The 25,571-nt window shown below is 45.2% G+C and overlaps 1 protein-coding gene across 2 annotated transcripts; it reads left to right on the top strand.

Moving 5' to 3' along the window:
* The first annotated feature begins 2,610 nt into the window (after positions 1–2,610).
* nr4a3 (nuclear receptor subfamily 4, group A, member 3) lies at positions 2,611–24,281 on the top strand. 2 transcript variants are annotated; one of them, XM_050046735.1, is made up of 9 exons: positions 2,611–2,999; positions 5,903–6,076; positions 6,977–7,058; positions 10,130–10,962; positions 15,615–15,744; positions 16,439–16,602; positions 16,716–16,915; positions 20,458–20,636; positions 22,366–24,281. In XM_050046735.1, the coding sequence occupies exons 3-9, from the start codon at positions 6,995–6,997 to the stop codon at positions 22,626–22,628; spliced, it is 1,833 nt and encodes a 610-aa protein (XP_049902692.1). In that variant the 5' UTR covers positions 2,611–2,999; positions 5,903–6,076; positions 6,977–6,994; the 3' UTR covers positions 22,629–24,281. The 2 variants fall into 2 exon arrangements, with proteins under 2 accessions (XP_049902692.1, XP_049902691.1); XM_050046734.1 differs by lacking the exons at positions 2,611–2,999; positions 6,977–7,058 and adding an exon at positions 4,754–5,181.
* Positions 24,282–25,571: the final 1,290 nt, after the last annotated feature.

Here is a 25,571-nt window from a genome sequence, read left to right as displayed (position 1 = left end):
TAAAAAAAACACACATTTTAACAAGTGAGGTGGTGTCATTATCATCTTTCAAGATGTAAAGTCTTATGTTATATTCCCCTATTTATGTCACACAGGTTATTTTATTTGTCATCCCTTTTTTAAATGGATTTATGTTTATATATCTTTTTTTTTCCATTTATTTATTTATTCTTTTATTTTTGTCATTTGCATTTCCTTTGGCTGGTCTGGCTTTCTCGGTTTGTTCCTGGGTTGTTGGGTGTTTTGCTCTGTCCTTGTTTGTTCTGTGTTTGTGTGTTGATGCTCTGTGCATCTTCTTGAATTATAAATAAAAATACCTTGTTTTTAAAAAAAGATGTAAAGTCTTAATGATAGATTAAAAAATAATTCTGTGATAATCCCATTTGCTCCCACTGTAGTTTAAATGAGTCTCAGTTTTAGTCAGACCACTAAATTAAGCAGATTCATATTGAGAAAAAAAAGAATGTAGGGTTGGGGCATTTTAAATCACCGGAGTTAATGAAACATAATAAAAATTCAGATATATCCTGTCAGTTGATTTAATTGATTGATGATCTGTGTCATGACACCATAGCATGACAGAGACTTATTGTGGCCCCGAGGCACAGAATATATATGAACATCCTCACGTGTAGGCTCATGCGTCCCAGGGAGCAGGTTAAAAACAAATCAAGACGCACAGTGCCAGACCTTGCATATGTGGCGCCCGAGGCAAGCTTCTCCTGCCCACCACCTGCCCAGAAAGTAGTAGTAGTAGTAGAGAATACGACATGTAAGACATATCAGCGTCACGCAGAATGTACTTTTTAAACTACTATTACCTTTAGCCGAATCATCTGTTGTCATGTGAGAAATCCCACAAACTACAACAGATCCAGTGTCTGTTATTTGTTTAGAAATTGTTCATATTTTGTAAAATACACATATGGTGTATGTAAAATCTGAATCTGCAAACCGCTGTTGGATGAAATCAGTGGAGTAAAGAGTGCTACATGTGTTTGTAAAAAGTGGGTGCCCGGTGGCTCACCTGATAGCGTGTGCACCTCATGTAATAAGCCTGTGTCCTCACCACAGTGGGTTGACCTCAATTCCAACCCGGGGCCCTTTGCTGCATGTCATAACCCTTTCCTGTCACACTTCACCTGTACTGTCAAATAAAGGCAAACATGTAGAGTTACTTATAAAGCATAGAGCAGCATAAAGTGGAAATAAGCCACTCACTTAGATACTTTTACCACTGATTCCCTTACATTTCTCTCTGAAAAAAGTTGATGGTGACTAACGTGGCTTTTGCCCTTTTGTTTATGTGATTTGTTAAAGTGAAAGTGAGGTCTTACAAGTCACACTGATAAGATCAGTCATTCCTTCTCTCTCCGCCTCTCCTGTCACTCTTCACCTGCATTATCAAATAAAGGCAAACTTGTAGAGTAATTTATAAACTATAGAGTGGCATAAAATGGAAACAAACTACTCATGTAAGGTAGTGCTTATCTACTTTTCACCACTGATATTTGTACATCTCTCACAGGAAAAGTTGATGGTGACCAACGTGATTTTTGTTCTCTTATTCATGTGATTTGATGCAGTGAGAGTAAAGTCTTACATGTCTCACTAATGAGAGTTTTTGGGGTTTGTTTCCAACCTTTGCTGCATGTCACCCCCTTTCTCCACACCTTTCCTGTCACTCTTCACCTGTACTATCAAATAAAGGCAAACATATGGAGCTACTCATTAAGTATAGAGTAGCTTAAAATGAAAGTAGGCCACTGATGTAAAGAAGTGCTTAAATATTTTCTCATAGAAAAGGTTACAGGTGACTAACATGTCTTTTGTCCTCTTATTTATGTGATTTTAAAAAGTGAAAGTGAAGTCTTACATGTGTCACTGATAAGATGTTTTAAGTTGATGGTGACCAGCGTGACCTTTGGCCTTTTTGTTTATGTGATTTTAAAAAGTGAAGTCTAACATGTCTCACTGATAAGATTTTTTGGGGGGCTCAATTCATCTACATGCATGTCACCCCCTCTCTCTGCACCTTTCCTGTCACTCTTCACCTGTGCTATCAAATAAAGGCAAACGTATAGAGTTGTATATAAAGTATAGAGTAGCTTAAAATAAAAAATAAAAAGTTACAGGTGACTAACATGTCTTTTGTCCTCTTATTTATGTGATTTTAAAAAGTGAAAGTGAAGTCTTACATGTCTCACTTTTTTATATTCGCTATATTTTTTAAACAAATTACTTTTTTTGTTAAGGTTTTAAATTTACTTCCTACTATAATGATAAAAATAGAGCTTGGACTGAAGAGCCTGGCACATGCACAGCCAGTAATGATGCAAGCTCGCCCGCCGGATCCCCCTCTGCTCCCTCCCCTGCAACCATCAAACCAACAGCGTGTGTTCTCTCAGTCTGTGATCCTGTCTCCGCCTCTCTGTGTCTCTGACTCTGGCACGGTGAGCGGGGCTTATGTGTCTGGTACTGTAGCACAGAGAGAGAGAGAGAGAGAGAGAGGAGAGAGAGGGAGCTCTACTTGGAGTGACGTCACCTCTCCCATGGCGTCACATTGACGTAGCGCATACCAGGCGCTGTATGTGGAGGCAGAGCCCACATAAATGCACTATTTGACTTTCTCCCCTCAGACGGCGCACATAAACAAACCCGCGTTACAACTCCACACTTTGCAAAGCACCCATCAGCACTGACACACTCAGCGGGAGCGGACGCAGACAACACACACTCCTCACACCCGGGAGTTTTTAATTTTTTAATGTTCTCTTTAATTTTCTCTACTTTGTGTACTTTTGAGAAAAAGTACGAAGGAGAAGAAGAAGAAACTTTTTGTCGCCGATGCATCCTGATCCTCCGCTAAAATACTTTTTTTGAAATATATTTTTTTTTCTCGCCTTCACTTCCACTTTTGGTGATTATTCTGGATGGGAATAGGATACTTCATACGAGGTTATTACCACATGTAAAGACGGAACCGCTACAGCAAACCAGTAAGTAAATTGTGAATGAATGGGATATTCTGCCGTAAAGCGAGGACTTGTTAGATTACCACACAGAACCAAAACATATTAACCCTCAGCTGTGTGTGAGCATGTTTATAGCTTATATGTGTATTACCTAAATCCTCGTGTTGAATATATTCTCTAATTTCTTCATCCGTTTTGTCCAACTTTGTGCGTCTAACCTGTTGATATGTCAGACTCCAGTACGCTGCTTCATATTGTCTGTCCGTGTGTGTGTGGCGTCTCCAAAGAGCAAAATGAAGCTGAATTTGAATTTAATTTGCGCTGGGAAGGTATCATATCCTTTCTGGTTGTCATGGAAATGAGATGCCTCTCACTCACACAATGAATAGTGGAGTCAGACGCACTAATGGTCTGAGTGGAGAATAGTCTAACCTACATTCAGGCAAGCTGAGGGAGAGGAGAGTTAAAGCTCTTTGATTTCATGCCATTTGCTGGGGTTTTGTCTCCTGATGTAGGATTCAGGGGGTGGAGAGTGGGGTGCTGTTAATGATGTTAATGAGTATTTATGTGTTGTAGGATATGGGTGTGTTTGTGTTTATATACAGTGTCACAGACACAGGCCATGAGCACAACAGTGTGTTGTGATTCTCAGCCCTTGGTTTTGCTTTTTAGGATTAAAGCTCCTCAAGAAGGTGAAAGGTGTTTTCCAAACAGTCATATAGTCTGAGCTGTCGCCTGACTGGTGGCCAATTGCAAATGTCAGCTGTCTCACTGTCTACTGTCTCTGTGAGGACACGGCCTCTCCTCCCATTGATCGCAGGAAAAACACCCTCAGCCATTCACCATAAAGCCGCATCCAATTTCTGAAGCCCTCTGTGAAGTATTTCGTAGAAACATCTGACAACACAGACACTGTATTCTATAGCAGCTGCTCGAGGCTTTTGGGGCTTTATCCGTGTAGTGTGTGATAAGAAAGTACTGCTTAGTTAGGGCACTTGGGCAACTTGCTGGTTTTACCTTTCTTTCTTTCTTTCTTTCTTTCTTTCACACACTTCACACAGGTTTACGCACGCACGCAGCCACGCACGCAGCCACTTCTGACAGCCTCCCTCTCAGGGCTGATTTACAGTACTCACATATTTCTCTGGTCTCTCCTTTATGTCCTCTCTTTTCTCTGTCTGTTTGCTGGAAGCCTCGCGCTGTCCGGGCTTATTGGTGCGAGGGGCTACCGGGGGCTACCGGCGCTCCGGGGCGCGTGCTTTGCAGCTCTTATGTCGTTCTCTTGGTTACCGGTGCGCGCAGGGCCAGAGCCCCACCGACCGGCTCGGCCTGAGAAGAAAGCGAGAGGGGATCCGTTTGCTCATGTAGAGACAAAAAACAGAATGTCTCACTTTGCATGAAAAAATATTTTTTCATCTTTTAAAGTGAACATGGCACTTTGTTTTCACTCTCTTAAGGCTGTGACAAGGGCACATTTACGCACAATTACGCCCACAAAATTGAATAATGGCTTAACTGTTCCAAGTCAGCCCTAATCGAATAAGTGTTAGACAGGCTTATTCATTTTATCTGGTTTGTCTTTTTTTTCTTTATTTCAACATAATTGGATCCTTTATGAGGCATTACATCGGTATAAAAGCCATATCATGACCAAGGAAGCATCAAAGGCGGCATCAAAGAGGCCTAAGGTTTCCTCTCACAACTGGTCTGTAAGTTTGGAGAAAAGTGGCTGCTTTATCTAAAGTGGACGAGTTTGATCTGTTGACACAAAGATAAGAGATGGCAGCAGGCTGCAGGTGCCTGTAGCCCTGGGAGTCGGTTATGGGGGGCTGTGGCTTGTCAACAGACAGTATAGAGGTGCATACCAGGAGATCGAGTGTTCTCTCGACTTGTCCGAAGAGAGAGAGAGAGAGAGAGAGAGAGAAAGAGTGTGTGTACACAAGAGTGTGTGTGACAGAAAGGGGGCGCTCTGGGCCTTGAAATCCGGCGGCCATAGTGCGCCCTGCTGCAGTGAGGGAGTTGGAGGCGCACGGCGCACAGGAGACCGCTGGTTTGGTTTCAGGTCCGACTCTCCAACATTTCCAGATTCCTCTCTCCCTCTGGATGAACCCTGAGAAGGCGAATACGGTGGTGATCAGAGGCAAGCGAAGCGATGGCCTGGAGGCACTGGCACAGACTGCTTTTATAAAAGTTGTGACTTTTGTAGGTCTGTATTTGTTGCGTGCAGTTTTTTTTAAGCCTGGTTGAATTTGCATTTTGTAGCGCGAAATTAAAATTATAAAAATAACGGAGCACAGCTTGTTAGAATGAAACTTGTCGCCCACGTAAGTGTAAGTCTTGAAATGAGCTAAAAGTCCTCAGTTGTGGTTCATAATATTCTCTTTGTGACGTGGATTCAGTGTCATATTTAAAGCCAAAGTTGGACTATATTCAAATCAAATGCGTAATTCTTCCTTTACATTGTCTTCCAGTGGATTTATATGAATAACTGCAATGATTCATACAGTTTCGGGCGTAAGGCATCTTGTTCTGATGTGCGCAAAGTAGTTTGCATGCTCCTTCATCTTTCTGTTTCTTTACATCCAATTTCTTGTCTTTATCTGCTGGATTCGATTTTACGCAGTTAATTATGTCTTTTTGGTGTAAAATCAAATTGTTGCTCATTGTCTTTAAATTGTGCCAACATTTCTCTGGGCTCAAATGTTTTAAGGTGGTGTTATGCTGTTAAGTAGAAACTCACCAAAGAAATGTGCTAAATTAACTTTGTGGAGGCAGTGAAAATGTAAGACATAATTTTATGCTTAGCTCTAAGTGTGGTTGAGTTTTTCTGTTGCTATATTTAAGATGAGTGGAGATGATAGTATTACCAGCGTTTTATTCAGCCTGCCGCCTCATCACTGGCTGTAACCCAGACCTCTCTCCTCCAGGCACAGGTTCGGAAGAGCGCGCCCAGCCGAGCTCGGAGCCCCGGCGATCGGACACTTCTTCCTTTGCGACGCCCGCCGAGTCCTCCCCGCTCCAGGAGCCCTGTCCCGGCCGCAGCGACGCCACCCCTCCATCCCGGACACTCAGCACCATTCAGCGCGAAGCTCTTTCACCAGGTACAGACCTGCCCTTTTTAATTTCATCAGTTCTTTCTTTCTGTCTTTCCTTGTCTCTTTCTTTATCTCTTCTTTCTTCTCATCAGCTGATGCTTTTGTAGAAAGCGCGACTGTTGTGGCTCAGGTGTGTTTTTCTGCACCCATTGTGGTGTTTGGTTGTGTTTTACTGTAGGAAAAAAATGCACAAAAGCCGCCTTGAAAGTTTATTCTCATCTTAGGTGTTAAATCAGATTTTAACTGTGATAATATACGTCAGTTCCTGTCTACTAAAATTCCAATTCATAAAGTTGTATGAACATGCTGGTGATCTTTTTCTTTTGTGCGCGGGAGTCTGAGCTGGTGTGTGTGTGTGAGATGAGAGTGTTTGGTGTGTCGGCTGGTGCGGGCTGAGTTGACATTTCAATCATTAGACGAACTGGCAGAAAGAAGAGACTTCTGAGACCAGGCACACCTAAAATCCAGAAGCTGTGGGTGAATCACATAGGTCATAGACATCGATCCTCCCAGTGACTCAATAAGGTCTCCGAAAGTCTTTATGACTAAAACAGGCCAAGTTACAGCTATATTTTTGTATTGTTTCAGTTTTATATATTTCAATATTATCAATATATTTAAATCTCCACACAATTCCACAACTATATAAATTAAACAGAATATAAACCCCTTAAATAATAGGTTTATGTAGATGTTCAGCAAGTGGTGATGTAATTGTGCCTCTTTGATTTGTGTTTGTATGTGTGTGTGTGTGTGTGTGTGTGTGTGTGTGTGTGTGTGCATATGTATGAAAACCACTTTTATTGTGTGAGGCCACTGATTTCAATTTTTCCTCATAATTCATTGACCAAAAAAAATCCTGTGTTTTTGTATTCATGTCTGCAACTTCATGTTTTTATTTGTTAGATCTATGGCATTCTGACAATGAACACGCGCGCTCAGTTATTGGAACAGCTGCAGTTTGTCCAGTTGAAATGCACACCTCGAGGTTAGAGACTGTTTCTCTTTCGCCTCACTATGCTGCACCACCTGTGTCTTACTCTGCTTTGGGTTGTCTGTCCTCTTGCTTGCACACACACACGCACACAGACACACACGCACACCTGCTTGCATGTGGTGAAATAAAGGCAATCTGATGGTGGTGTTGGAGTGGAGAAGGTTTGCTACAGGGTTGCTTCAGTGGCACAAAAATAAAGACGTTCCACAGATTCTGTTGGTGAGTGTGTGTGAGAGGAGTGCACGCTTGTGAGCATGGGTGTGTGTGTTACTGAGTGAAGTAAAGCACCGAAGAGGATGAGACGTTTGCAGACACAAGTGGTTTTACAGGTTCCTCTCAGGATAAGGGTGCATGTTATTGGCAGGATGAGCATATACAGGTTCATGTTGACATCTTGAACATCATTAGTGATGAAAATATGTCCGTGTGTGTGTGTGTGTGTGTGTGTGTGTGTGTGCCTTTGTGTGTGTACGAATAAACAACTCATCAAAAGCGTCTCTCCTCACCTGACACACACACAGACAAACACCACAGTACATGCAGCTTGAAGTGACTGTCAGCTGTCAAGCAGAATATATTTGTTTTACAGAATTTCTCAGCCTCTCTCTTTTTGTCTTTCAACTCTTGTCAAGCAAATCAACTGGAGACCTGTTGTACGTCAAAGTGTATGTGTGCATATAGCTGCTGATAAAATACTGTAGTATATGACAGCTGCAGTAAGTCTTAAACACACACAGACTATAACACCCAACACTGTTCTGAGGCTTGACCTACTGACACATCACAGAGAGCCACAGAATTCACCACTCTACTCTCCTCCGCTCACACTTTAATTTTTTTTTCTCCCCTCTTCCTGTGATGCTTCAAATCAGTTGCAAAAGTACTTTAGGTATAGCCCAGAAAGGCCCCATGACGCCCATAATGCTGCATGTGTGTTTTTCCACGTGGGTTGAAGAGGTGGTCACTAGTAGCAGAAGAAAAAAAACTGGATGACGTCAAGCACACGTAGGCCTACAGCTTGACTCATATCCTCAATTTAAGAAAAAAAAATCTTGCATCTTAATATTCACATTGGGACTTAGTGTTGGTTTGTCTGCACATGCTGTGACTGGTAGGGCATTTTGAGGGAATCATTTATAGTTTCACTTTAATATGACTTAAGAAAAATGTGTTTTTTAAGAGTTGGTGTCATTTTAAATTTAGGAATTTAAAAAAAAAATATTACCACCAGGTCAAGCTTAAGAGGTCACATCTCTTTTGACCTTTTGTGTTTTTTCTTTTAATAAATACACTTAATAAAATAAAATAAATAAAAGTTATGTAGATGAGTGTCCCTCACATTGTTTTTTTTAATTAACCCTTTGAGTCATCCTTTGTTTTCAAGCCCCTACAGCCACGCTGCCCCTCAGGTTTAATTTAATTGTGTTGGAGCAGCTTAAATTAATGTGTCACTCAGTCTGCTTCCGCCATGAGTGACATGAGTTATTCATCAGGCGTATATGACCGCAAACTATAAGTTGCAGGCTATTTTAAACATGCATTATTATTTATTTTAGTCTGATAGGAATTAGTAGGGAGCAGGAGCTGATCATGAAATTTCAGGACTTTTATTTTGTTAAATAAAATGATGTTTTTTTAAAAAGTTAACACAACAGGAAATACAGTCCCCGCCCGAGCCTGAGTGCGTCCGCTCAGGATGCTGGAATATGTGAGTGCTCTAACAACAGCAGGTCCCGATCCGTCCCGTATTTGACTAGACAAACATGACGCGCGGGGAACCGGGGCGATTACGGCAGAGCGCGCGCATGCTGGGCGTCAATGGGAGCAGCGCTGTGTTGACAGTTCCCCTGCTCGAGAGCGACGAGCAAACACCACAAAACCCTGGCTGCGCTGACACTCATGACTGATTAGCCCGCACACACTCATCATGCACGCACACATACACACGTGCACGCACGCAAACGCAGGTGTATTACGTAAGGGGGTTTGATAAGACAGGAGCATTTCGTCCACACACACATGATGATGAGGTGGCCTGCTGCTGTGACTGTGGCAGAATTAAATCAAGGGGAAAAACTCAAGACATGCCGACTGGCGTCTGCAGCAGTTAGAGGAAATATCTGTGTCTGTATGTGTGTGTGTGTGTGTGTGTGTGTGTGTGTGTGTGTGTGTGTGTGTGTGTCTGCATTTATCAGTGTGTGTGTGTATCTGGGTGTGTGCATTTGTGTGTGGGTTGTGCAGCAAGCATCCAGCACCACCATGGGGTTCCATTATTATTTAATGTTATCTCATCTGCTTTGCCATCTGACTAACCAGAGTACACTCACCCACACACAGACACACACTCACACGAACACACACACACACACACACACTGGTCACAGATACTTCAGCATTTCAGTCTGTAGAGTGGATCTTGGATCTTTGCTTTGGCTGCTTCGCCTCAGTATTGCGCCCCGATGAACTGCAGCTTCTCTAACTGAACTAACTGCGTGAGAATCAGCAGTGTGCGGGGTTGTGTGTGTGCGCGTGTGTGTGCTCCAAGTGTTTCTACCTATTGGGTGAAGTGCGAGAAGTGTTAAAGCAGGAAACTGAGTAAATGGCAGTAAATGGAAAGATTTTCCTTGAAAGGTGCGTTCAGAAAACTTTTATAACATTGCGAAATCTCTGACACCTCAAGAGCTGAAAAAACTGCCTGTTCCAATAGAGCTGTGCAGAAATTTTTAGTCATGCACATTTTTTTTTAATTGTCGACCCTGTTCAGCACGACCCGTGTGTGCATGTGCCTCCAGCAGAGTCTGCCTTCATCCTGTAGATTTACTGAAGGGTTGTTCCTGTGTTGCGCTTCTGTTGGCAGCCTCCTTGTTCATAAAATCCTGCTTTTCTGTTTAAATCAGTTGGTTAACTAATATGTCATTTCCTCCCTGACTGATGATTGGTGCCGTACAGCTGTACTCTACTAACACCATTAAAATGCTTTTTGAATGAGAACGTTTTTGAAGACATGTGGTCTGATGTGCCACGCAGCTCTAACCTACGTGTGTGCTCTGTCTCCCTGGCAGACATGCCCTGTGTGCAGGCTCAGTACGGGCCCGCCCCTCCAGGCTCAACCTACTCTGGCCAGTCCTTTAGTTACCAGGGCGACAGCTACAGCTCTGACCTCATGACCCCCGACTACACCAAGCTGGACCTGGGTGGTGGCGAGATCTCCGCCGCCGCCACCACCTCCCTCCCGAGCTTCAACGTCTTCGTGGAGGGGAGCTACGAGCCCAAGTCCTCCTGCCTCTACCAGATGCCCACACACAGGCCCATCAAGAAGGAGGAGGAGAGCTACCCGACTGCTCCGCCACTGGAGGCCATGTCCTCCTCCACCATGTACTTTAAACAGTCTCCCCCTTCCACCCCGACCACCCCGTCCCTGCCGCCCCAGCCTGGCACCTCCTTCCTGTGGGAGGAGCACCCCCTGGCCCCTCCATCGCACGCCCACTCTCTGGGCTCCGGCCTTGACACGGGCCCCCTCAAGTCGCCCCGCTTTCCGCACTTCTACCAGCACTCGCCGCCCCACAGTGGCGGCAGCGTCGGCGGTTACGAGAGTCTGGGCGGAGGACTGGTGCGCACCTCCTCCTCTTCCTCCTCCTCCTCATCCTCGGTCTCCCATCCTCACGGTCCACCTCTGGAGCAGCCCATGTACCAGCTGCACCGCGGGGCTGGGGGCAGCAGCCTTGCCTTCCGCTCCCTGGCTCTTGGGCCCTGTGGCCCCCTACTAGGAGACAGCCTGCCATCGCCTCCACCACGTGGCCCCCAAGGAGAGGGCACCTGTGCGGTGTGTGGGGACAACGCGGCCTGCCAGCATTACGGCGTACGCACCTGTGAGGGCTGCAAGGGCTTCTTCAAGGTAAATGTCCTTTAAAGCTAACAAGTGTTTGTTTTTAAAAGAGTCGTTGTTGCAGTTTCCAGGTTTTAGTCTCACTTTAAAACAATCCTGAAAGTTTAAAACTGCATCAATGTCCGTTTTTGGAGTAGCTCTACATCTGTATGTTCTAATAAGACATCTGCCTCTTCTCTTATATTCCTAAAAGTATTTTAAAGTACCTACTCCTCTTGTTCCCATGTTCCCCATCAGTACACACACTCAAATTCAAACCTGACATCCCATCTTTAAATATCACCCAGTATGTGTGAAGTAGCTGCAAACTGACTGACGTATTTTATTCTGAAACAATCCTCATGCCTTCGCCTCGCTCCCACTCTGCACCCGTCTCTGCGCTCTCTAAATCGCCTTTAGAGTCATCATGAAAGCACAACACACCCACAGGGGTCGTCTCTCCCGGCAACCAAGCTGGCAACTTGTGTGTGTGTGTGCGATCGCTTGTGTTACGTGAGAACACAGAATGATAAAAACAAATACTTTCTCTCAGGCAAACAGGGAAATTGCCCTCCATGCTCGCAGTCAGCTGCTCAGACACACGGTGCGGTGAGAGTCCAGTGGAAAAGGAATCCTCCTTGAAATCAAAGTTTCCTTTCAGCGTGTTTGCAGTGAATCAGTGGCTACGAAACTGACCACAATTCACTGACATAATACTGGGGATGATATGAGTCAGTTTGAGATTTGGTCCGTCAAGTGATTCAACCTAACGCTGTCTCACATCCCATGATACCACACACGTGCTCACACACACACAACTCATCATCACCAAGAGACGGTTTTTAGTCAGACTGATTTCTCATTTTCTTTGTGCAAGTCATAAAACACAACAGACAAACTTCTCTGACATGTGCATGTGGTTCAATACCTCATTCAAATAACAGCAAACTCACACTCAGTGACACTGCAGTCATCTCTCCATGCACAGTTTTGGAATTACAAAACATTTCCAGGCACACTTGTTAGGCATTCTATTGGTTGCATGAGACAAGAGAGTGAAATTAAGAGACAGCAAGAAGGAGGGTGCAAACGCAGAGGTAATTGAATAATGCCTCTGGTAGGTGGAAATGAATTATCCTTCTTTTCAATTAGTTTCACAATTTGTTTTTATTTAGTAATTAATGAAAGCAGCGTCTGGTGGCAGCAGGCCGCGGGGCTGTCTGCTCGCTGCAGCGCTCAGCAGCCACACAACCTGTCAAACCTCGCTATGTTTCCTTTACACACATATGCAGATGCAGCCAGCCATGCACACACGACATATGCACACAACCACATGTTCTTACAGTAGCATGTACATGTTTTTCACTCTGTTACACCCGCAGATCCAGGATGCAGCAGCAGAGACATGCCTTTCACACACCTGCTCTTTTTCATATTCATATTATCAGGCACATTACCTCCATTATCCTGATGGTTTTATTGTCTCCCAAAAATATTTTCCTGATTATATTTAATTATCCCTGAATAGTTATTACACATTAAACCATAGAGGAGGCTTGCTGAAAATTGTTGTTATTTCATTAGTGCAATTTGAGGCACATTTTCACTGTGAATTAATTTTAGCTCTTAAACAAATGGTCTTTCCCCCCGTGTGTTTATTATTTTGGCAGAATAATGTAGTCCATTCACCGATTTCCATTAATTTAGCGAATCTATTCAGAATTAGAATCTCTAAAATTAAAAACCAGATCTCAGCTGTTAGTATAATACAAACATTATGCTGGAAACAAACAAAAAAATCATTAAAAAGTGGCCTGTTTTTATGCACCCACTGTCCTAAGTTACTTAAGCTGTGCTTTTATCAGTCAAAATCCACAGTCAGCTCATTGCACATGATTTTTATTTCCTGCTACTTGCACAGCATGTAAGTCATAAAAAAGGTTGGTGGTGAAAGAAAGCTGAAAATCACGATGGTGAAGTGCACATAACTTTATCACCTAAATCATTTCATTCATTCAGGAGATGCAACCAGAGACACACCATCCACATGCAATGACACAGACATATCCACGTGTAGGAGGCATGGCTTAGCTCTTTGAATCAAGTCATAAAAGTCAAGTTTTTCCATAAAGAAAACAATAGAATTAGATCAGAGATACACACTTTCACTACAAACTACCCTTTCACTTCCTCCACAGTCAGTCAGAGAGACTGCCTCTGGTGAAGAAGCCGAGGAGAGGAGGGGATAGAGGAGGCAGAGGGAGGAGAAGGGGGAGCAAAGTCCCTAAAGGCTTTTAATTTAAGCCAAGGCTATTAGCACATGTTACATGTCAAGAATCTGCCTCTGCATGCCTCCATCCAGCCCCCCACAACACCCACAGCATGTGAGCATGTGTGTGTGTGTGTGTGTGTGTGCGCTTATGAATGTGCTCTCAGTGCTTACAACTCATTCCTCAACTCTGATTGTCGACATTAAAGTCAACGTTTTTTCACTTGAATGAAGTTCTTGCCCACACAAACATCCTTGCTATCTGACAATTTCAGTTTCTGATGCTGAGCAAATTTTAAATGTGTCTTTGTTGTTAAACCTCAGCGAAATTCAGCCACTAACATCGGGGTAAATTACAAGACAAATGAGAAGAATTGAACCAGAATAAAGCACACACACACACACACACACACTCATAGGCTGGCCTAAATAGGCGTGCAATGTACAGAACACAAGAATGATTTGCTAACCATATTGAGATAATTTGATCTGACTATCTGAGACTAGTTATTTACAGGGTATTAGCTCTTATATGTAGTGTCTCTGCTGAGACGCCGGTCATGCTCCATGCTGCTTATTAGAAAGCAAAGTCACAAGAGCCCCAACCACGCACACACACACACACACACACACACACACGCACACACACAGGAGACAGGCCAGCTCATGAGAGCTTAATTTATCAGAACCTTAATTGATCATTTCAAACTGCAAGCTTTTATTGGAACCAGCTATCTCATAAATTAGGCCCTGAGGTCACTGAGGGGAAGAACTTCCCCCTCAACCCACCAGCAGGGTCGCCTCAGCTCTTACGCCACCTTCACTGAAATGTGCTGCAGAAAAAACACACACAAGCTCATTTTGCAAAAAGAGGAGTGTGACATAAAAAGAATCACAGTATGTTTCATTTGTACAAGACTGTGAGAATGTCTCCAACTTTGTGCTGGCCCTGGCGCAGAGTTGTAAAGGTGTAAATAAACGTTGGCATGTTGAGGGTTCGTGCGTCATCCTCATGCAGCTTTACGGTCAGTTCGCTCTCCCGCTAAACGGATGCTATTTTCCCTCAACCACATTAATGACCATAACTAACTTATCCCCGCGCGCACGGGTCACTGACCATTGAAGGGATGAGAGGGAGACATTCAGAGCGATCTGCGGTGCCATGGCAACGGCTCTCATCCGGCGCTGGCGCCCATTACGCGCCAGTTCCGCACTCGCGCCGGAGCATATGGAATAATTGGTGTGTTATTGGTCTCCCGGGGGCACGGGCATGTGTGGCGCGAGGGGTTCCTAATTGGATTTATTTGTTTTGATGTGTTTTAGAGGTGTTAAAGAAGAGGAGAAGCTGCGACACTTTCCGTGTGTTCCGTTTGTTTAATTTACAGTTTGTTCTGCTGCTGTCTCGCCTGAGTGGACTACCGGAGTCACAGCATGACAGTGGTATAAATGCAAACACTGCAAATGACAGTAATTATGGTGTAATTGTAAGCTTTATTTTTTTTTGCAAATGTAATCGTTAAGTTGTAACAGATTTGCACCCCAGGCAAAGGCTTGCCCAAGAGTTTTAATCCAAAGGCGCCTGTAAAGACTGGCAACGTGCCGCAAGAGGCCTCATCGGGGTTATGCCAAAGAGCTGCACCAGCACTAATAGCTGTGTGGTTTGTCTATATTAAAATAATGACCTACGTACCTTAGGCTTCTTCTGCATTCTCACACCGCATTATAATAAATAAATGTCAAAAAACTCAAATTCTGTCCATGGACGTCTCCACTGAGTCATTCCAGCACTTTCTCACCTTGACAGCAGCTGACTTTGTCTTTAACACAACTTCAGGCCTAAAGGCACGGGATTGGCCCATAGGTGCGCGCGCGCACGGCATCCACCACCATCTCTGTGTCTCTCATCCACGCAGGCAGCGCACCCGGCCCCCACGTGGCCCGTTTCTGATTTCATTTTAATAAGGTCAGTAATAATCGCGCGAGCCAGCCGAGGAGAAAACAGCTCCCGCGGGGCCCATTGAGAGAGGCGCGATGCGCAAGGCCCCGGAGGTGCCACGAGCTGACCCGCGAGCTTCACAAACAATCTGATCACGCAGCTCTTACGGCCGCTGTCCCTCTGTCTCGCGGGACCCGCCTCGGCACGCTTTGCGCTCAGTCCCCATTGTCAGCTCCGGCGCTAATAAAATTGTCCCTCCTGCAGGCGAGGCTTGTTGGAAAATTAATTTTATCTAATTATACTGATGTCAACGCCGCCTTTCAGCGCGTAATTAAAATCTGACCTGCGAGCTTCTGCTTTCATTCTTTGATGGGGAAGGGGGGAAAAAAACAGAAATTGAATTAAACAAATCAAATATTAGGTGGCTGATTGTGTTTGGAGGCTGATTATCGGTATGCCTGTTTCTTCTCTCCTCAGCGCACCGTGCAGAAAAACGCCAAGTATGTGTGTCTGGCCAGTAAGAACTGTCCTGTGGACAAGAGGAGACGCAACCGCTGCCAGTACTGCCGCTTTCAGAAGTGTCTGAGTGTTGGCATGGTGAAGGAAGGTAAGAGGACTGACCACACACCTGAGCAGTGCAACACAACCCTGACCTCCAGTTCATGATGATAAAGTTTGTCTCTGCAATTAATAGGCCGGTAATGACCTGGCCTGCTGCAACCTCACACACACCCAGTGTCCTCTCTGTGGTGCAGGAACAAAGTAGAAAACACATTACACCAATTAGCACCCTTTACACTCTGAATCCGGATGATTTTTTTCTGAAAGAGACACAGAGGTGAACATCCTGCCCAAACATTCTCACACTTTCTGTTCATTTGTGTCATCACATCTGATGTAGCTGACTGTTGTTGCATAGCAGAGATGTTTTGCTGATGTGTGGCACTCTACTGCCCTCATTTCCCTGAGGTTTCTCACCTGTCTCACATACACGCGCTCACATGCAAACAAACCCACACACACATACACACACATACACTCCTGTGTCCCGTTAACATGTGTGCAGCCCGCAGAACAGCTCCACTGCCATCTGCTGGTTAGTAGCCTCCTGTGTAGGGATTGTGGGAAGGTTGGAGAGCTCCTGTGGAGAAAGCCTCAGTCAGGATTTTAGTGCTGTGAAATGCTGATAACAAGCCCATCAGTTAGAGAACAGAAGTTCAGTGTGCATGCTGTGAAATTTTTTACCATGTTCAACAACCTGTTCTTCAACCTGTTGTCATCTCTGTGTCTCTGCTTCACAGTGGTACGCACTGACAGCTTGAAGGGGCGCCGAGGCCGTCTGCCTTCCAAACCAAAGAGCCCCCTGCAGACGGAAGCATCTCCTCCCTCTCCACCCCTCAGCTTGCTCTCCGCTCTGCTCAGGGCTTATTCCCACTGCACGCCCCGTGACCTCAACTACAGTCAGGTACCCCCACACACCCCCTTTTTTTCCATATTAGTCAGAAAAACACACGCTCAGTGAGAAATACGGCTTGTTTAGGAGTTTGTTCAGTCATTTCTCGCCGTCTCTCCCCACAGTTCAGCGCTGCTGAAACTCCCTCCTCCTCGTCAGACGCAGAGCACATCCAGCTCTTCTACAGGCTGCTCACCATCTCGATGGAGACCACACGGTGCTGGGCTGACCGGCTGCCCGGCTTCTCCGAGCTTCAGCGTGAAGATCAGAACCTGCTCATAGACTCTGCCTTCCTGGAGCTGTTTGTCCTGCGATTGGCTCACAGGTATGAGAACAAACAGCAGACGGATGACAACATTAGCACATTTAATTCCGCTTTTAAAATTTCCCCACATCCATATGTGCACATCTAAAACTTCAAATACACGCCTACAACTATCAGAAACTTGACTTCCTTTGGCAGGGGAACAACAGGCAGTTAATATCCTTTACCGTTACAGTACAGCGTGTAACTGTGCTGGCAGAGCTGCGTGCTGCTGTGTCGGTGTATCTCCAGAGTAGGAGTGGAGCTGAGTAATCGCCATATGAACCAAATTATGAATGGAGTCTGTAGCTATGACAGCAGCTACACCCACAGAGTTCCGCTCCGCTCGTCTGATATCTGACGCACAGAGAGCTCTGTGTGTGTTCTGCAGGCTAAAACTGTGCTAACATTGTGAACTGTGAATTGACAGGATCAATTCCATCTAAGAGCTAGTCAGCTGAGGAACTGAAAAGGGCTGTTATGGAAGGAAATACATATTCAATTCAGCTGACTGAAATTTATTAAAAGGGAATTGACTTTATTTCCCCCGTGCGACCACTGGTGTGTGTGTGCGTGTGTAAGCACATGTGCGTCTCGCTCGTGGATACCTGTGGTGCCATTATGACTGCCCTCGCCCATCTTTGCCTCAGAATTGCCCCGGGTTACTGGTGTGCTCTCGTAAGGCATGTGGCTGGTTAAATTTATGGGGAGGACGGGGGCTGGGCTACAAGCTCATCCTTTTGTCTGCGCTGTTGTCTAGGGCAGAAAACCAACACAGTCACACACACAAGCACACTTACTCACACACACTCACGCACACTGATGATGTAGAATCCCAACTTTCTCTCCTCCTCCCAGTGTAGGTCCAGGTGCAGGGTGGGTAGAGGATGGGTGGTGGCATCACAGTCCCAGCAGGAGGGGGATCAGGCTGGGACTCTGACTCACGCTAAACGGTGGACTCATAGGGGCCTCTATCAAACACACACACACACGCTCACGCACGTACACACAGCGCTCATCTTCCCAGCAGCCAAACTCCCACGGCACAGAGGAAAACACACACAAGCACGGCACTGTCTTACTTTGTCCGTCTTCCGTGAGAGCACAAGATGCAGTCCACGCTCCCATCTCATTGTTGACGCAGCCCTGCATTGACCCTGTGTTGAACTTGCCTTGCAGACCCCCAGCGCAAGCGTATGTCTGTATGCTTGTGAGTGTACGTCTGTGTGTGTGTGTGTGTGTGTGTATGTGTGCTCAGTGTGTGTAGAGTAAATTTGCTCCGCTCTTCTGGGCCTGCATTGCTGTAAGCACCCCGTTACCAAACAGTTTCTGTGGTTATTGGTTGATTACCGTGGTGACAGTGTAGTCAGGAGTGAGTGGAATGTGTGGCAGACATCCAGCTGCGTGTATGTGTGAGTGTGTGTGTGTGTGTGTGTGTGTGTGTGTGTGTGCATCTGCCTGGCTGCTTGTCTGCCAGCCTGTCTGTGTAGTTTTGCACATGTGCTACTATCAAACACGGGTCAAATTGTATAATGTAATGGGGCATTTATTCAGTCGGACAGTGCCATAGTGAATTGGCTTCATCTGCTGTATTCATAAGTTTATGATATCTGATGTGACGTTTTTCCATTTTACAAGGCAAATTCCAGCTGTGAGTTTGTAGTAGAAGATTAAATCTGTTCCACCTTATCGTATCTGTCGATTCATCACTTTAAATGCATTGCTCACAAACACAAAACCTTGTTAAGAAAATTATTTTAGGCGTCTTTTGATGGAAATGTGTCAAAAACATATGAAAAAGACGTGTAAGATTTTAAATTTGAAATAAAAGGCAAGGGTTTGAAATTTGGTAAATATAAGTGCATTAAATCAAGTGGCAGATTGAGAATACACCCCAACTTTGACACTATAGCAGGGATACTCAACTTGCTTTTGCCCAGGGGTCACTTTTGCAAAATGACAAAGAGCCAGGGGCCAGTTATTGAACAAATATTAATAATATTTATCAGTATATATAATAAAATGAATCGCCTGTTTCAGCCTTTCGACATTTGCTGTCCTCACTCATCTTTGCTAAGAGGCAAATCCAGTCACAGGTCTGGTGTACGCAGGGGCGTGTCTAGGATTTGAGGACATTTGGAGCTCAGCCTGGATCTCTGTCGGGGGTCCAGTGGGTCCTTTTTTTAAGCTCTATTTTGAAGCTTTTTTACGCACAATGGCATCTTATTTATGTTCAAAGTCCACAGAATCACAGGCCACATTTTCCCACTGGCCATAACTTGAGAATCACTGCTCTATAGTCTGCATAAAACACTGAACGTATTTAAGGGGAGGTTTAAGGGAAGTGTAAGAGTTCCAGGAGTCAAAATACTACAACCATTAGCATGAAAGGTATAATCAGAAGGTGAGAAAGTACATTTCTGGGGCGCCCACTAGCTCACCTGGTGAGCAGGCGCCCAGTGTACAAAGGCTGTGTCCTTGCCGCAGCTGCAGCAGGCTCGATTCCAACCAGCAGCCCTTTGCTGCATGTCATCCCCACTCTCTACTCTCCTATCAAATACAGCCTTAAAAATGTATTTCTAAAAAAGAAAGTAAATTTCTTAAGGTTCCTGAAGTGAGCAAGACGTTCAGTGTCCTTCCTCATGAGCATCCTACTTCTACTTCCTACTTTCTTCTCTCCAGCTCATGTATGATCGTTTTAGCTAGTTTTTGTATTTGTGCGTCTAAGAGTGGAAAGGTATTGTTGACTCTGTGTGACTGACAGAGCTGGTGATGCGTGAGAGCATTTGTGTGCATGTGTTCTGCAGAGAGTGGGTGGAGCACCTCTTTTAAACTGCAGTGAGGATAATTAGATATAAACGTCCTCTCCTTAAAGCTGCTGAACCAATGTTCTTTCTTCTCACTATCAGCTGTTTCCCAAACACACTCTTTCTGCCCTTGTCCCATCTTCTTGAGATCTTCCAACCAAACACTTTTTCTCTGGCTCTCTGAAGAAAGCCACCCTCTTCTTCTGGGCTCTAATAAAAGACTAGTCATAGCTCTCCCTCATTCGCTGCTTGTTCTTTTTCCCTCTCTGCTCGGTGGTAAAGGAGTGGGATGTTGTGTGTCGTGAGTAACTGACGGCTAAATACATCTGAGAAGCCTTTTCATTTCCTCATTAAGGCTTTGTGTTTCCACTGCACACCACAGCCCGGGCACATTAAAGCCATAACAGTTTACCTATCTGCAAACACACACACACACACACATAGATACACACACACAGGCAGAGCAGCCCTCTGCCCTAACCCCTCGCCCTCCCCGCCAGAAGGAAACACAGGAATGTTTTAAAATGCTATAATTTGGAGAACACAACCTTAATCAGCTGCATGCTTGTGTTTGATGTGTGCTCCGTTTGTGTGTGAGCATGCATGCTGCCAGGTTTTCTCATTGTTTTTTATTGTAATTGTTTCCTTGCCCTGGTATCACAAGGCATATTTACAATACATGAGGGAAAATGCAGCGTTTCATTGGAGGAGAGATCTAACCAGAGTCCTCATCTGCTGTTCCCCTCTGTGTCTCAGGTCGATGCTGTCAGAGGATAAACTAGTGTTCTGCAACGGCTTGGTGCTGCACAGGTTCCAGTGCCTTCGTGGGTTCGGAGAGTGGCTGGACTCCATCCGGGACTTCTCCACCCACCTCCAGAGCCTAAACCTGGACGCCTCTGCCTTCGCCTGCCTGGCCGCCCTCGTGCTGCTCACAGGTAAAAACACAAGTCAGTGACATCTGACTTTAAATCTCAAAATCACCATCAGGAGAAAATTTAAAAAAGGACACAATTTTTATATGGCCCTGACAAAAGTTAGCTGCCCCGCTCCACTATACTCAACCAATCGCTATCGATGGCCTAAGGTGCTTATACGTAAATATACAGATACAAATCCACACGCCTTCTTTCCTTTGTCCAGAGCTTTGCCTGTGGGTGATTCAATGTGACAGTGATCAGGTGGATACATCCTCTTAACGTCACAAATGCACTCAAAGACACACATGTGCATGCTTGTTCTGCCTGAAACAAGAACCCGATACCCAGGAGCACCTGCTGCACCTGCCTCACACCTGGCCCTCTAATCAGTGTGCATGTGTGAAAAATGGAGGCACAGCTTTCTCTGCGACCGAGACGCAACAGAAGAGCCAAGAGTTTAGTGGTCAGTAAAGTACATTAGAAATGCATTAGGAATAGTCAATTACAAATGTAGCCCAAGGTGACAGAGGACGCCCGTGCAATTAGGTGCTCATTTTTTTACACCCTCACGTCAGGGCCAGAAACTGTATTTAAGTGTGAAATGGGTAAAAGTCCCCTCCCCCCTACGCTCAGCTTCCTCACCTCACCCTGCCCCCGCCCCCTCCTCCTCTTCCTCCACCTTCTCTTCCTCTGTCTAAGCCCTCCAACCCCATCCTCACTCTCTGGGGGAGCACTTAACTCTGTGCCTGATCGACCAGCCCACCGTGGAGCACAGCTCTGGAATGGCGTCTGCGCTGTTCTCAGTGGCGCTCTGCCACCTCGGCAAAGCACACAGCACACTGCCACGACAGAGCCGCCAGAGCCACCAGGCGATCGACCGCTTCAGAGTGGCCTGTGCAGAAAGGCAGCCATCGATCCCTCCCCGGGAGCTCGCACACATAGAGGAAGAAGGGATAGGGAGAGCGGGGAGAGGGAGGGAAGCGAGGGAGCGCGAGAGGTCTGAAAGCGGCGGTGAAAGGAGGGCTGGAGTGACTCTGCAGCAGCAAACACAGAACAAACAAAAGAGTCACATAAACAAACAATAAATAAGCTTCAGATAATGGATACCTCAAAGTGAGACTGGTCTCAGTGACAGCCTCCCTGCAGACTGGCTTGTGTGTGCGCCTGTATGTGTGTGTGTTTGTGTGTGCGGGGCTGGACACCCTGTTCTCTGCAGAATGAGTTAGTGTCACATTAAGCCTGGTACGGGTGCCACAGGAGTTGCTATGGGCAGCAGTGTGTGTGTGTGTGTGAGTGTGAGTGTGTGTGTGCGTGTGTGCTTCTAATTTCATTTGGCTGCTCACAGGGCCGAATAATCAGCTAATTGTTGAGCACTTTTGTTTCTGTCAATGTCTTAAATTGCAGGGACAATTTGTGTCTGTGTGTGTGTGCTATGTCTACATACATATGTGGTACGTATATATGGTGAATGAGTGTGTGTGTGTGTGTGTGGACAGTGTACAGGGGGCTTATTAGGTTAGACTGTGTATTGATCTGTAGTGAATGAGACAAGTTAAGGCCTGTTAAGAACATTAGCCATATGGGCTAATGAGGTGGAATTCAATATAAAAGAAGATGTAGCTAATGCTCTGTCAGCTGAATGAGCTGTGATGTATGTGTGTGTGTTTGTGTGTGTGTGTGTGTGTATGTCTTTTTTCCACAGATTTCATAATTTTCCTAACGTCTCTGTCCGTCTGTCTTCCCACAGAGCAAGTCCCAGGTCTGAAGGACTCAAAGCGGGTGGAGGAGCTGCAGAATAAAGTGATTTGTTGTCTCAGAGACCACCTGGGTTGCGGCCCTTCTTCCTCCTCGTCCAAGGCGGCGCCCCCCCTGAGTCGCATTCTGGGTTTAAGGGCAGAGCTCCGTTCCCAGAGGACCCAGGGCCTTCAACGGATCTTCTACCTGAAGCTGGAGGACCTGGTACCGCCCCCTCCGTTGATTGACAGGTTCCTGGACACTCTGCCCTACTGACAGCCCGGGGCTGACCACACAGAGAGAAACAAAAACCCACGTCACGTCCTGTTCAGGCCTTTCCCCCCAGGAGCACGCACACATCCAGAGATGGACTCACTCCCCTCTGACTGATGCAGAGCAGAGAGAGCCAACGCTTTTTCACACAACAGGACGACCAATCAAGAACGCCTTTCACTCAAACGGACAACCAACTTTTCACCAGTGTAAAAGACAATTACTCAAACGCTTTACCACTTTTTATTCGATCCTCCTGTTTTTCTCACGTGGGGGAGGATGACGAGGCTGAGATGGACGACGGACAAATGACTTTTTACTGTCCTCTCTCCGCCTGGGTGGGAGGCAGCTCATCCAGCAAAGAAAGAGAGAAGGTTTATGAGTACTGTTTATCTGTGTTTCGGCCTGACTCGTCCAGGATGAGGACTTCTTTTAGAGAGACGGGGTGGTGTCGCTGTGTTTGAATGTTTTCAGAGCTGAAGATGCCCCAGTGAAACACAACACGCTGTAGTTCCTCCTGTTGAGAGAAGGAAGGGGGCGTTTTCATACTGATATGTACTGAAATGTCAGAGGTCAGACAGCGTGAGTTTAGTAAACACGCAGACACATCACAAAGCAGGACACAGGTATTTCATAAACACATGGAAGAGGCTGTTGATTTGGGCTCTTGATTCCAAGTGCAATTTCTTAAGTGCTATCTCACCAGAAAAGCAGGCGGCGGAGAAGGAACGGTTTAATTTCAAACTCTAAATTATTTTAATGCAAAGACTTGTCCTGTACTGTCAGTAGCTAAAAGAAAGAGAGACAGTCTCCGCCTGGCTTTAGACAGCAGAGGAGATACTGTGCACTAACGATTGATGACTGAGTCACCCAGACTTGAACTTGCTCTAGTATGTTTTTTTTTTTATTAACTCATTTTGAAATCATAGGTCGAGTAGGAGTACGGAGGAATGAACATGGACAGAAATTGGCTTTTGAAGCACTTATACCCTGAAAAAGGGCTAGAAGCACAGACACACACCCTACCTGCTCCCTCAGGAGGACGGCGTGGACTCGGGGGAGAGGAGGGTGCTCGACAGATAGCTGTACGTCCAGGGGTGAAACATTCCGCAGTCATGCTCTTTTTCTATTTGTTTCTATTGTGGAGGCCGTGTGAGAGCGTGGAGGACATGGTTGCATACCGTCTTTGTGTGTACGCTTAGAGAAGCCAGGATCATATGCATGGTGTGTTATAAGCCGTCAAGAGCTGCCATAGCCTGTCAAAAACAGCTCGACCTGTGTTTGTGTCTCAGACTGCGGCTCTGCGGGGATCTCCCCGGGCCTCCACCACCCACTCACACTCACGGCAGCAGTTTGAAATATGAAAAAAAAAAAAAAAATCAAATTATATAGATATAAATATAAATATATATAAATATATATATATATATATAAAACTAATATTTTGAAGTGTTTTTAGCTTTTTCAAATATTGTGGTACGAGTTGTGCATTGTTTTTTGAAGAAGAGAAACAAAAAAGAAAAAAAGTTGCTGTTTTTTCAATGTCCCTCTTTGGTTTGAGTTTCCTGTTCGATATTTTTTTTTTTCTTTCTCTTTGGTTCACTGGATTTTCTGTTCAGCACTTTGAAATCATAAACTAGTTCTGATTATTCTGCCCGACTGCGTCCTGTGTTTTGATTTTCATTTTTTTTTAATTAAATGACTTTTACAGAAATTGCAAAAACAAATCCAAACACTAGTGTTTCAAGACTTTTTTAAAGTACACAAAAGATCACATTTGAGCTGATTTTATTCAGAATGTGTGTGCGTGTGTGTGTGTGTGTGTGTCTGGTCGGACACAAAAGCCTCTTGACAGGTAAAAGGCCTCGCCTCCCTCCCAAGGGACCCTTGGGCTCTCACAGAGAGTAGAGGGGGATTAGGAGAGTGAGAAGGGGGAAGGAAGAGGGAGGCGAGGACAGCTTCATGTTAGCATGAGGTTCAGATCAGCCTCCAGCCTCGTTAAACACCATCGATCGCCACGGTGACATTTCACAGCACATGCCGTCTATACTGTCACTGCCATCACTCACTCGTCCTCCTGCGCAACAGCATGAGCACTAACACACACACATACACACACACACTCTCTCAGACAACCAGGTGATTGATAGTAACTGTGGTAGTGAAATTGTGAACAGCTCTATCTGTGTGTGTGTGTGGGGGGGGGAGAAAGTGAGGGAAAGAAAAAAGTGCACCGGAGTAAAGTTCAGTGTGAGGAGTGAGGAGGAAGGAGTACAAACACTAAAATCTTTGATGTGATACAACACAAAATCCCGATGAATTTAAATGTGTTTCTGTCTACAGTGCTGGACCTAGCCCATGCGGCACCCTAGGGAAGCCCCCCCACCCACCCTTTTTATTTTAGTGGGTGGCTTGCTGTGTCACTTATAGGAAAACCCGCCACTGCCTGTCTAATAAAGCACAAACATAAACATAAACAGCTTCCAGTGGTAAATAATAACCAGGAAGTGCACATGCCAGGTGATTGACAGTAACTGTGGTAGTGAGACTGTGGACAGCTCTATCAGCGTGTGTGTGTGTGTGTGTGTGTGGGGGAGAAAGAAAGAGAAAGATAATAGTGCACTAGATTAAAGGTCAGACTAAAAATTCAAGTGTGGAGTGCACATGCAAGATGTTACACAAGTCCCAAGAAATTTTTATATGTTTCTGTCTACAGTGCCGGACGTAACAGATTTGGCACCCTAGGCAACCCCCCCCCCACCCCACACTTTGAAAATTAAAATTATTATTAATTTTAATAGGTGGCTAACAGAAAAACCCACCACTGTCTGTCTAATAAAACACAAATGCAAAAAAACCAAATGCTTTTAGTGGTTAATAATAAGCAGGAAGTGCACATGCCAGGTGATTGATAGTAACTGTTGAAGTGAGATTGTGGATAGTGTG

The sequence above is a fragment of the Epinephelus moara genome, chromosome 6, assembly GCF_006386435.1.
Source record: "Epinephelus moara isolate mb chromosome 6, YSFRI_EMoa_1.0, whole genome shotgun sequence".
Taxonomy (NCBI): Eukaryota; Metazoa; Chordata; class Actinopteri; order Perciformes; family Serranidae; genus Epinephelus; species Epinephelus moara.
This window is presented reverse-complemented; position numbering and strand designations above follow the sequence as displayed.

Coding starts and splice junctions, on each gene's coding strand:
- nr4a3 (XM_050046734.1), top strand. CDS start 5,079: ATGAACCCTGAGAAGGCGAATACGGTGGTGATCAGAGGCAAGCGAAGC. Junction 10,963..15,614: donor GCTGCAAGGGCTTCTTCAAG/GTAAATGTCCTT, acceptor TTCTCTCCTCAG/CGCACCGTGCAGAAAAACGC. Junction 16,603..16,715: donor GTGACCTCAACTACAGTCAG/GTACCCCCACAC, acceptor CTCTCCCCACAG/TTCAGCGCTGCTGAAACTCC.